Source organism: Tamandua tetradactyla, chromosome 7 (genome assembly GCF_023851605.1).
Source record: "Tamandua tetradactyla isolate mTamTet1 chromosome 7, mTamTet1.pri, whole genome shotgun sequence".
In the NCBI taxonomy this organism is placed as follows: Eukaryota; Metazoa; Chordata; class Mammalia; order Pilosa; family Myrmecophagidae; genus Tamandua; species Tamandua tetradactyla.
Genome location: NC_135333.1, coordinates 14,363,633 through 14,376,185, shown reverse-complemented (window position 1 = coordinate 14,376,185; position 12,553 = coordinate 14,363,633). Strand labels below are relative to the sequence as shown.

Here is a 12,553-nt window from a genome sequence, read left to right as displayed (position 1 = left end):
GCAGCCAGTAATTCTTAATATCATCACATAGATGTATGATCATCATTTCTTAGTACATTTGCATCGATTTAGGAAAAGAAATAGCAAGACAACAGAAAAAGAAATAAAATGATAATATAGAGAAAAAAATAAAAATAAAAAATACAAAAAATATATATAAAAAACAAACAAACAAGCAAAAAAACTATAGCTCAGATGCAACTTCATTCAGTGTTTTAACATAATTACATTACAATTAGGTAGTATTGTGCTGTCCATTTTTGAGTTTTTGTATCTAGTCCTGTTGCACGGTCTGTATCCCTTCAGCTCCAATTACCCATTATCTTACCCTGTTTCTAACTCCTGATGGTCTCTGTTACCAATAACATATTCCAAGTTTGTTCTCTAATGTCGGTTCACATCAGTGGGACCATACAATATTTGTCCTTTAGTTTTTGGCTAGTCTCACTCAGCATAATGTTCTCTAGGTCCATCCATGTTATTACATGCTTCGTAAGTTTATTCTGTCTTAAAGCTGCATAATATTCCATCGTATGTATATACCACAGTTTGTTTAGCTACTCGTCTGTTGATGGACATTTTGGCTGTTTCCATCTCCTTGCAATTGTAAATAACGCTGCTATAAACATTGGTGTGCAAATGTCCGTTTGTGTCTTTGCCCTTAAGTCCTTTGAGTAGATACCTAGCAATGGTATTGCTGGGTCGTATGGCAATTCTATATTCAGTTTTTTGAGGAACCGCCAAACTGCCTTCCACAGTGGTTGCACCATTTGACATTCCCACCAACAGTGGATAAGTGTGCCTCTTTCTCCGCATCCTCTCCAGCACTTGTCATTTTTTGTTTTGTTGATAATGGTCATTCTGGTGGGTGTGAGATGATATCTCATTGTGGTTTTGATTTGCATTTCTCTAATGGCCAGGGACATTGAGCATCTCTTCATGTGCCTTTTGGCCATTTGTATTTCCTCTTCTGAGAGGTGTCTGCTCAAGTCTTTTTCCCATTTTGTAATTGGGTTGGCTGTCTTTTTGTTGTTGAGTTGAACAATCTCTTTATAAATTCTGGATACTAGACCTTTATCTGATATGTCGTTTCCAAATATTATCTCCCATTGTGTAGGCTGTCTTTCTACTTTCTTGACGAAGTTCTTTGATGCACAAAAGTGTTTAATTTTGAGGAGCTCCCATTTATTTATTTATTTCTTCAGTGCTCTTGCTTTAGGTTTAAGGTCCATAAAACCACCTCCAATTGTAAGTTTCATAAGATATCTGGGAGATATTCTTAACTTGGGTTTGTTTTTTTCTTAACTGTATTTACCTTTTAGGATTCCTAATACTGTTTTTAGTAGGTACTGAGAGTTTTAAGCAATGTGGATTCAAATTAATTTAATAGTTTATATTATAGAGTCATCTTAAAGATAGGAATGGCCATATAAAGAAACAGCTGGGGAATAAACAACAGCCTTGTAAAGTAAAAGGCTTTTTTGAGTGTTCAGTGGCAGAACAATGTATGTTGTATACACACTGAGATGTTCATTTAGTACAATTTTTAGTGCATAGCATGTTACTGATATTTCCATTTCCTGTTTTTTCTGATTAATTCACATGACGTAAATATCAAAAGTTTCATTGTGCAAAATGTCTACATAGAAGCTTTAAAGGAAAAATAGATTTTTGAATAAGCCAATGCTTATCTACTTTTTATCTCATTAAGCTTGGCAATTCTGTTTCTCTTCTTAGTTCATTTATTTCAGGAAATTGTAAGAATTGAGTATATTTTCTATCGGAACCCTTTAAGCCCCTTCTCAAAAGAATGATAGCAACAATTAACTGCTTTTCTAAAATGTATATTTGTAATGATAATGTGAGATATAGCATGTCATAATAAAAAGACCGAGTTATACTACTTACTGTTTGTAACCTTTGCCAATATAGTGGTCATATAACCTCTCTTAATTTTCCTCATCTTACGATGTGGTTGTGAGAATTAGATGAAATAATAAGCATAAAACTTCTTTATAATAGTGCTCATTATATTTATTATGTACTCCATGAGGGCAGGAACCCTGTCTACCTTCTTCACCATTGTAGTCCTTAAGACCTGACATGGTGCCTAGCACACAGTAAAGGCTCAGTAAATATTAGGTGGTTTTCTTCCTACCTTTTTGTATCAGGAAATAAAAGATGAATTAACCGTCTCCATTTTCTTTAATAAACTTTTTATATTAATTGACCATATATTGGTCATGTGGTGCCTTAAGCTTCAATTAGCTTTTCTTTTAAAATCTGTAATTAAGGTTTTATGCAATTATTACATTCCTTGAAAGTCTTCCAAACTCACATTTTGCATGTTAAAAAAGAATGTTACATTGAACTACCTTGGATTTTAAAGTTGCAGAAACTCTTTACATGTACTTTAAGTATATTCCAAAATATTTGGAAGTTATTCCAAAATCTTCCATAAGGGAACAGCCAAATTGAATTCATGTGCAGTGGATGCATAGTATGGAAAGCTTTCAAGTCTCACTAAATTGAAGTAACTTTTTTGAGAAAAGGAAGAATATGAGTGGTAGTTTTTTTATGTTTTTCCCTCTTAAAAAAAAACTAATAGTAAAGGAAATTTTATATTTTCTCCTTTGATTATCACTGATAATTATTTAGTTCCTCCATCTTTATGACTTATGGAAATGAGCTCCAAACCTGGGATGTGGTCCTGCCTTAGCCAGTTTTAAGTTCTGTGATTATGAGCAAGTCACTCAGCTTCTCTGAGAATGTGTATCATTCATAAAGTCAGTAAGATAAGTCCTACTTTGTGAACCTCAAATGACGCATATGCTGATAAAGAGCTTTACATAGCATAAAGTGCCATGGCAGAGTTCTTAACTTTCTTGGTACCATAGATCCCTTTGATACTCTGGTGAAGCTTGTGGAGTGCTTCTTAGAATAAGGTTTCTAAATGCATAAGCATAATATATTTATTATTATAAAGGAATCCAATTATATTGAAATATAATTATCAAAATATTTTAAGTGATTTAGTAATATGTGATATTATATTAAATAAAACATTATTGCTGTCAATATGACTAAAATAATCTTAAAGTAATGTTGAGCATGAATTATGTTTTGAGATACCTGTAGCAACTATAATGTGATTTCTGTTGGTGACAGAAATCATCAGTATTAGTTGCACACTATGGGTTGTTGTCCCCATTGATAATTCAAAGAAATGCTGAACTTCTATTAGAGATTAGTGAAAATAAATTTATAAGGTTTTTTTTTTCCCTCATCCAAGTTCATGGACGCCTTGAATTCTGTCTACCACCCCTAAGTTTACGAACACCTGTGATAAAAAATTCTAGTATTTAGCACTGTTAATGTCTATTTTAAAAGACATGTAACTACTTTAGGGTATTTTAAAAGTATTTTTCAAGATGATACCTTGAAGATTACTTGGAATTTAGTTTTTATTACTATTACTTTGTGAAAATAATGTTTAAGACTTTGAGTATCAAAATAGTTAATAACATTTCCAAAGAATTTTAAGATTAGAGTACAGATCTTCTTTAATTTTTGATATTCAACATATGTAACTGATTTTATCATAAATGATTGTTTCTAAAGATTTTATTTGAAAGGGATTAAACTTCTTTTCTAAAATTATTACCAGGATCAGCCAAGATCTTGCTCTCATTGCTCGGGAAATCAACGATGTAGCAGGAGAGATAGATTCAGTGACTTCATCAGGCACTGCCCCTAGTACCACAGTAAGCACTGCTGCCACCACCCCTGGCTCTGCCATAGACACTAGAGAAGAGGTAGGAGATCTTCATGGAGAAATGCATAAGGTTCTTTCTTTTCTTTATTTCTTTTGCTTTTAGCTTTTTGCTTAGTTTATTTTAGTTATGTCAACACTCCCTGTTTGCATGAAGCTCTGCATTTTCCAACTTTTCTTTACCAATTTTATTTTTACATTTTTGTAACAAAACTAGTAAAGGCTAACATTTGGTCTACTATTAACATGAAGCTGTAAAATTATTTAGAAGTAAGCACTACTCATTACTGGTCCATAGCTTCATTTAAAATACGAATATAAATGTTATCTGAAAAAGCAAGCAAAATTTCTAAATTATTGTATAAAGTTTGACTATGAAAATGCGACAGTTTAAAAGGTATTTTCATATCTAGTTAACTAAGAAATATTTCTAATAGCAAAGAAAGAAAAATTCTACAGTTTTTACTACTTTTAATTTTGTCGATGAAGTATATACATACACACAAATATATAAACAAGGATACTTTGAATTGAAATATTTATATATGCATAAATGCGTATAAATTCAGTTTTAAGATATTCTTTTGAAAACTAGAACTTAAGTTAGCATATATAGACTATTGCCCATCCACAGCCAGTACCTCCTTTTGCTCAGCTCCTGTGGGCACCATTTGTATACCATTGCTTCAGAAGGTATCTTTACCATATAATATAAACTAAATATTACACTCTGGTCATCCTGACTATCTTGATGAGGGGCAGAAATGAAAGCAAAGGATTGACCTGTGAAAAAATGAATTCCTGTAGTTTACGGATCAGGAGACTGCAGCTTGCCTTTTGTTTTTGTATAACTCCAAAGCTAAGAATGATTTTTACATTATTAAATGGTTGAAAAAATATCAAGAGAGTAATATTTCATGACATGAAAATTATGTGAAATTCAAATTGCAGCTTCCATTAATCAAGTTTTATGAGAAGACAGCCACACTTACTATCTCTGTAGCTGCTTTTGTGCTAGTGACAGAATTGAGTAGTTAAAAGGGACTACATGGCCAGAAAACCTTAACTACTATGTGGCCCTTGATTGAAAAACTTTGCCAGCCTCTAATATAGACGGTTTCGCTTCCTTAATTTTGTAAAATAATTGTTTTAGATAGTAGCCAGAAATTACTAGCCTTTTTGACAAATTTAATTCCTGTAAATTGTGCTGATATTTTCTTTGGTTGCTTTTTGTCACATTCCTATTTTAATCTAGTTCTTTAATAGTCACTTTTTTTAAGTGTTTTTTTTTCTTTCATGTGTTATATTAATTAGTAACATGTTTTGTCAGTTTCTTTGTGTAGTTTTGTTACCACATTGATCAACTATAAATGTCTATAAAATTATCATCCTTATTGGGAAAGATAAAATCTTGGTGGCAAGACATACACAATTCTTCTGGTACATTTAAAATGATGGTATTATTTGCTTAGCTGTCTTAACAGAATTTTGCCTAACATGATTATACATTCACTCTGTCCAGTAAGATTATTCTAACATGTCATTCAGTAGACTTCCATTTTTTATTTTTGTTTGATTTCAGAATATTGTTCTAGAGTTTATTCCCTCTTCAGTAAACCCGTGTTACTTTGGAGTGTATGTATATAATTTGCACTGTAGATGGCAATATATCGTTTTTACTAAAATATATAATTTCTTCAGCCTTGTTAAAATTTTATCTAAGACTGAAATACTAATTTTGTGGATTCAAATTTTTTGCCTTTGTAAAAGTTAATTGGAACTTGAAATTTATGTATCTTGTGAAAAAAATTGGCACTTGAATTTGTTTTATTTGAGAAAATAAAACAAGATAGAAAACTAAAAGAAAAACATTTTATTATTTTATACTGGTAAGGCAATGTAATTAAAATGAAATCATTGTCCATCTGTATGACACAACTTTAAAAATTTACAATTTGTTTTCCAGTGTGGGGGAAATCTATCCATAGAAGAATTGAATTTAACATAGGTATATATTTTGGGTTTTAAAAATCTATATAGATGAACATCTGTTTCTAAAGCAAATATCTTTGAAATGCTTATAAAAAGAAAGAGTAATTGGTTTATTGAAGATATGCTTCTTTTACTACTTGAGTATGGAATAAGTTCTGTCTAATCATAAAACTTATAATGCCAATATCTGTACTTTTCCCCAGTTCTGTGTTCTCATAAGGGTTTGCTTTTATCCTATTAGTTGGTTGATCGTGTTTTTGATGAAAGCCTCAATTTCCGAAAGATCCCTCCATTAGTTCATTCTAAACCTCCAGAAGGAAACAGCTGTCGTTCTAATGATTCAAGACCTCAATCAACGGAGACTCCTGATCACTTAACAATTACAAGGCGGAGAACATGGAGCAGGGATGAAGTAAGTAAACCATAATATACATGTCAACTGGAATATTTACTCAGAAAAAGACTACTAATTAGGAAAAAGTGACATGTTTATTTTTTAATAAATATTCACCTGATTTCTCACTGGAAGAGGGAAAACTATCAACAGGTATTCAAGCTTTGTAGAGATTGGTAAAAACAGAACACTATGAGATAGGTGCCGTTATTGTCTACCTTATACAAATGAGGAAAGTAGGGCCCAGAAAGGTAAAGCAACTTGCTCAAGGCATGAGATAGGTAGTAAGTGTTGGAACCAGTTATTGAAACAAGGAAGTCTGGGAGTCTGCCCTCAGAATCTTCTCCCTTACCTGCTACTTAATTGCTTATTGAGTAATAGAATCATACATACTAAATTAAAAGAATGAACAATTTTCAGGGAATTTGTCATTAAGGCTGGAGATATATCTCAAGATTAATATCAGAAATTTATTTAATATTTTTCATACTTTGTGGTGCTTTTGGGTGTGGGAAAAAGAGCTCTATCCTATTCTGTATTTTAATCTTCTCTTGGGCTGTCCTGCCCTTTCTCACTCTTTCCACCCTTTTAAGCTTGTTTTTTCTCAAGGCCCATAAAATACCATTATGCATATTTATCCTCTCATTGCCTTTGTTTATGTTGCATTTAACGTCTGAAATTACCATTTATCCTCCACTAAATTCAAATTCTTGTCATTCTCAAGTTTCAGTTTTTCTATGACTTCCTTGTTTATGACATACTTCACTGAAATCCCTTTCATTGGAACTCTTACTGCACTGAGTCACAAAATGCTTCCTTATAAAATATTTGATAGCATTTCCTAGATAATGTAGTATCTCTTGCAGTGGTCTTTAAAACTTCTTGCTATCCAGAGCCATATCTTATTTTCTGGATTTTATTACAGAGACTGGATACAGTTCTAACAAAATAAGGAGATGATTTTAAAGCCCACATCTAGTCCCAAATTCATTGCTTTTTTCTAGCATATTGCACCAGCCGTGCCTTTCCTGGTTTAGCCCAGGCTTGGCAAATTATAACCCTCAAGCTAAATCCAATCTGTTTTCTGTTTTTGTATATAAAGTTTTATTAGAATACAGCCATGTCCATTCATTTGCGTGTCATCTGTGTCTGCTTTCATGCTCTAACAAGAGTAATGAGTAGTGATGACACAGACTATATGGCCCTCAAAGCCTAACACTTTACTGTCTGACTCTGCAGAAGTTTGCTGACCCCTGGTTTAACTGATGAATCTCAAACTGCGAAAGTATCACCCCCCATTATCTAAAAACTTATTGTGAGGAAAATTTTTTTAACTTCTTGGAGAGCAAGGGTAACATTCTTCTTGGTTTCTATATTCATATCATTTGGTGAAAGACTGAATAATACATTTAGTAGTCTAAACTTTTTATATCTTTTTTGAGGTGACTTGAATTTGAAGTAATTATGGCAGGGATAGTAATTGGACATAGAATAGAATGGATTTTTTTAAGTGTCATGATCAAAATAATATGCAAACTTGTCAAGTTATTTAACAAGGTTAGTATTATTTCTCTCTCTCAAATTAGTTAAACATTACTGTGATTATATTCTTCAGTGGTCGTTCATTAAAATGAGAATAGATACTAAATGCCTTTCAATATAGTGTTCTTATTGAAAGAAGTGTTGAACAACTAGTGTTCTTGTGGTACTATTGTAATGTCTTTTTTTCTTTGGATGTTTCAGGTCATGGGAGATAATCTACTGCTGTCATCCGTCTTTCAATTCTCTAGGAAGATAAGACAATCTATAGATAAAACAGCTGGAAAGATCAGGTACTGTTCTATTATTAAAACATCCTTGCTTAAAATATTGAAAAGCCCTTGTTCTACTTTTTCTTCAAGACTGTTACCACAGCTGTTAGGAGCTAGTTAAGTCAGTGGAACTGAATCTTATTGCTGCTACTGCCATATTCCTTACTTTTGCATGTAACTGATAACTGTTAAGATAGTGTGAAGGGAAAAATGTCATAGATAATCAGCTGCATCATAACTGAAATTGACAGCTATAATCATTGGATTAATTGTATTAATAACCTGAAACATTTTTTGCTCTTCCACAAAATAATAGTAAATATTGTAAATCAATAGACTTTTAGAGCTTCTTTTGTAGGACCTCAAACTTGACTCTCGTTTTATCTTCCTCATTGGTAATTGAGGCACTATGTGAACACTGGTGAAATTCAGAAAGTTTATGTAACAGCCCCCATGTTTTTTACTGCCATTGTTATTTATTTATATTTAATTACAATAATTTTTTCAATATCTGATCCCTTTATAGCCCAATTTCTTGTTGGATGGGGACTATGTTTTATTCAGCTTTTTAATTCCTCAGTACCCTGCCATGAAGTGTGAACTTCATAAATATTTCCAGATGACAGAATAAACTTTGTTTCTTTTTAGCTTTACTACTGCTATAAAAGAGTCATTGAAAAGGTGGCTGAAGAAAGTAAGGACTGTATTAATGAGCTTTTGCATTGTAAAGGGAGGTGGGGGAAAGAGAATCTGAAGAAAGGTTAGAGAGAAGGCTAGCTTAATGGGCAGAAGAGTTGAGGGTCTTAAGAAGGTGTTACTTACTCTGTGACGTTGAACAAGCTATCTGTTGTCTCTGAACCCCAATTCCATCATCTTATGCATGAATCAGTATATTTTCAGTGTTTATGTCGTAGGGTTCTTGACAGGAAAAGAAGATAAAATTGTTTTTCATTCATGTACATGTATCCAGCTTATATATATATTTAAACTGTAATACTGTCGCTCTGCTTTTTGTTTATTTTTCTCAAAATTAAATTTCCATCTTTGGAAATAGAATACATTTACCTTGCAAAAGTTAGCCCCCAAGTAAATCTCTATCAAGTGCTCTTTTACCTCTTTATAATAATTAATAACTAATTTTAAATTAATTAATTTCAAAGCATAGCTTTACATACTTTATGTAAAAATATTTCAGAAATTCATTGATACCATAACTTATTTCTAATTCTTATAATTAAAATTTTTAAATATAATGAAACCATGTCTGAACATGCTTTGTGAATTATAATATTCCATGCTAGTATAATTTTATGTTGTTTATATGTTGAAATAATGCATTTCATCAGTGTTTGATGCAAATACCAGTAGTCATGATAAAAACACATCTAACGTTACTTTTATTAAATTGTAAGGCTAAAAGAAAAGTCATTAACATAAGTTGCTTTCAATACTATTTCAAGTGTTTTTTTTAATTACGTATAAGACCAACCATTTAAAAAATACGTTTTATGCCACTACAGAAGCAGTTTTCTTATTCTTGCAGTCAAATTTAGAAGGATGACCTAAGAGCTAAAGTTTACTTTTCAAGTTAAGTGATGGCTTGAGCCTTCTTTTATACCTTGAACCTGTATCTTTACATTCTTTTAAGAATATGCTGGGTGCCTGCCCATGCCAAAAGAAAAAAAAATGTGCTAGAGATGGTTCAGTGGTAGAATGCTCACCTTCTGTGCAGGAGACCCAGGTTTGATTCCCAGTCCATGAACCCCATTCCCTACCCCCCCCCACCAAAAAAATGCTGCAACTTCTATCACTTTATGCCTTCTAGAAGAATATTAGTCTAAAAATCACTGTGTTAGAAAGAATAATGTAATCTGCGCTGCCATGTCTTTTTTTCTCAATTTTATTTTTAAAAGTTTGAATTATTTTAGTACACTAGCATGGTAAAAATTTCAAGTATTTCACAAAAAAACACAGTAATTACATATATATATATTCAATAATGTTTTCGGTGATATGTGTTCCCTTAACGACCACATTACTCCCAAGTTTACTGATCTCTTCTTTCAGAGGTAAGAGAACTCTCCCTTCACCATAACAACTCATTCACCAATGATTTACTACACAGTATGTGTTCAAAGACCAATCCAGTCCACCATTCCCTGGGGAAGAGCTCAAAAGAAAAAAAACCTTAAACTTAATTAATTACACATGAATTAATAAGCCTGTAGAGCCCAGTCATCTATTTACCGTTAATTCCAGGGGTCCGATTTCAGGTTTCACTCAAATAAGGTCATTGTAGTTTATGGTGATATAAAAGTATTATAATTTTGAATTTAATTTTACTAAAATTATATTCTAGAATTGGGGGATTATGGAATGATTATTAAGTAAAGTAATAAGTAAATGAAATCAACATTTAATAAAAATAATTTTATATGGTAATATAATCTCAGACTCATTCTTTATTGAATAATTTTCGAGTGTAAGTTATTTGTCAAGGATGATTTTGACGCCCTCATAAAAGTACAGAAGATAGGCAAGTAAATATGTAATTATAATTCAGTGTAATAAGCATGTAAGAAGGGAAAGATGTGATACTGTGGGAGCCCATAGCAAGGGCACCTGGAGAAATTCAGAGAAGGGGTCTCAGAGAAATTAGGCAATTTAAGGCCTGAGGATTGTGGAAAGGAATTATATAGTTGAAAACTAGGTGAAGTGAGGGGACTATGGAATAGTGAAAGGTGACACTGGAGAGATAAGGATATATCAGGTTAGGCAAAATTTGTTAAGGAGTTTGGACTTTATTTAAAAAGCTGTGGAAAGCTAATAGAATACCTGCCTTGTACCATTCTCTTCCTGTTGACTATTCCTTACCTCAGAGCATCTTTCTCAAGCAGATTGCATTGAACACATTCTTAGTGTCCTCCAAAGAAAAATATTTTTAATAGCTTTGACATTTAATTAAAATTGAGACCAAAAACACATTGATTCATTATACTTCTCTCAGAAATTTGACAGAATTTGGAATGCTAAAAGAAAATTACATATGTAAAAATGCCTTAATAAGAATGTTTGATATATTTGAGTTGCCTTCAGTTTGAGCATTGGAATTTACTGTATGTAAAGCACTATGCCAGACTTTATTGAAGATAATAAGAGAATAGACCATCATCTCTACTATTATAGCATTTATAATCTAGTTGGTAAGGTAAGGCACCTATACAATTAACTATTGTATAAGATAGCACATGATAAATCAGTGCCCAGTTAGAGGTAAACACAAAGAATCACTTTCACATAATCTTCAGAGGTAGCTATGATTTTTGATAAGCAAATTGGAGGGATACAAACCCTGAGAATTCTACATGGAAAGCACCAAGGTAGGGTGATGACTGGTCATTAAGCTTTGTGCTAGGAGTTATGAACAGTTATGTGAGTCTGGCCTGTCTAAAGACATGCGTATTTAAATTGAATACATTCTTTGAGCCCAATTAAAAGCTCTTTATACAAGAACCCATTTTGCAGCATTCTCATAGTATTTCATATGAAAGTAACCCCTTCAAGTTGTGTTTGTGACATGCCCTCCAGTGGTAGACTACCAGCTTGCAACCCACAGTTCGCATGTTAAAGGACAGTGCTAGAGAGTTAAGTACGAGGAAGACTTAGAAAATGAGCTTCAGACATTTTTTCCCCTAAAACCAAATGATTCTTAAAAAAATTTTAGCATAGTAATTAAATTATTGGGTGAATTAACTTTGGATTTAATGTCTGTTCTTGCTGAAGTTTAGCTTTCCTGTTATTTTGAATTCATAATGGGATCTGAAGATCACGTAAAAACTATACGTTATTCTGAAAGATGTATAGTGATCCTTGAACAAGGACACGTAAGTTCTGATCATTGTGACCTGATCTAAAGGAAAGCCGTAGGAACACCAGTAATTTTTGGCTAGCTGATTTTATGTTAAATTTTATGCCCTATTCATTGTTGTATTCCTTTAGAGTAAGGTATAGTAAATATTTACTGAAGAATCACAGAGACACATTGTATTATAATCTTGCTTTATTTAAAAGAACTATGCTGCACATGTGACCATGTATGTGTCTGAGAACTAAAAAAAGAATAGTCCTTTGTAAATTACTAAACATTTTCTGATCATATCATCTAATTTGAGTCTCATGAGAGTCTCAGAATCCCATGAAGCCAGAAAATGTGGAAGTTGTTGTTCTCCATTTTCTAAATTACACTATGATGGTCATGAGCCTTGAACCACATTTCAGGTTTTCTACCCAAACTTTTGACTCTTTCCATTAGACCATATTCTCAATTTAGCAGATAAATTTTCCCAAATAAATCACATTTTATTTAAACTTTCTAAAAGTAAAACATTTCCTTACATAAAATAATGAAATATATATATATAAAGCATTTATGTTATATGTAATTTTAACTCTTGAGTCTGAAAGGGATATACTCTATTTAGGTTGGAACTAGTGAGAAGAGAAACATACAGTGAAATAAACCTCCTGCTTGCAAATGGGGAAGCCTGTGTTCTAACCATTGTACTTTTATTTATTTAGTCAGTG

At 32.3% G+C, this 12,553-nt stretch overlaps 1 protein-coding gene across 8 annotated transcripts in view; it reads left to right on the top strand.

The window, feature by feature from the left end:
- CEP170 (centrosomal protein 170) overlaps positions 1 to 12,553 on the top strand; it is a 187,161-nt gene that overhangs the window by 146,998 nt on the left and 27,610 nt on the right. For 5 of the 8 annotated variants that reach the window (XM_077168469.1, XM_077168471.1, XM_077168470.1 and 2 more), the window contains 3 exons: positions 3,668 to 3,845; positions 6,006 to 6,176; positions 7,902 to 7,990. In XM_077168469.1, coding sequence (XP_077024584.1) covers positions 3,668 to 3,845; positions 6,006 to 6,176; positions 7,902 to 7,990 — 438 coding nt within the window. The remainder of the gene's footprint in view (positions 1 to 3,667; positions 3,846 to 6,005; positions 6,177 to 7,901; positions 7,991 to 12,553) is intronic. The other 3 variants (XM_077168472.1, XM_077168467.1, XM_077168468.1) reach the window with 2 other exon arrangements.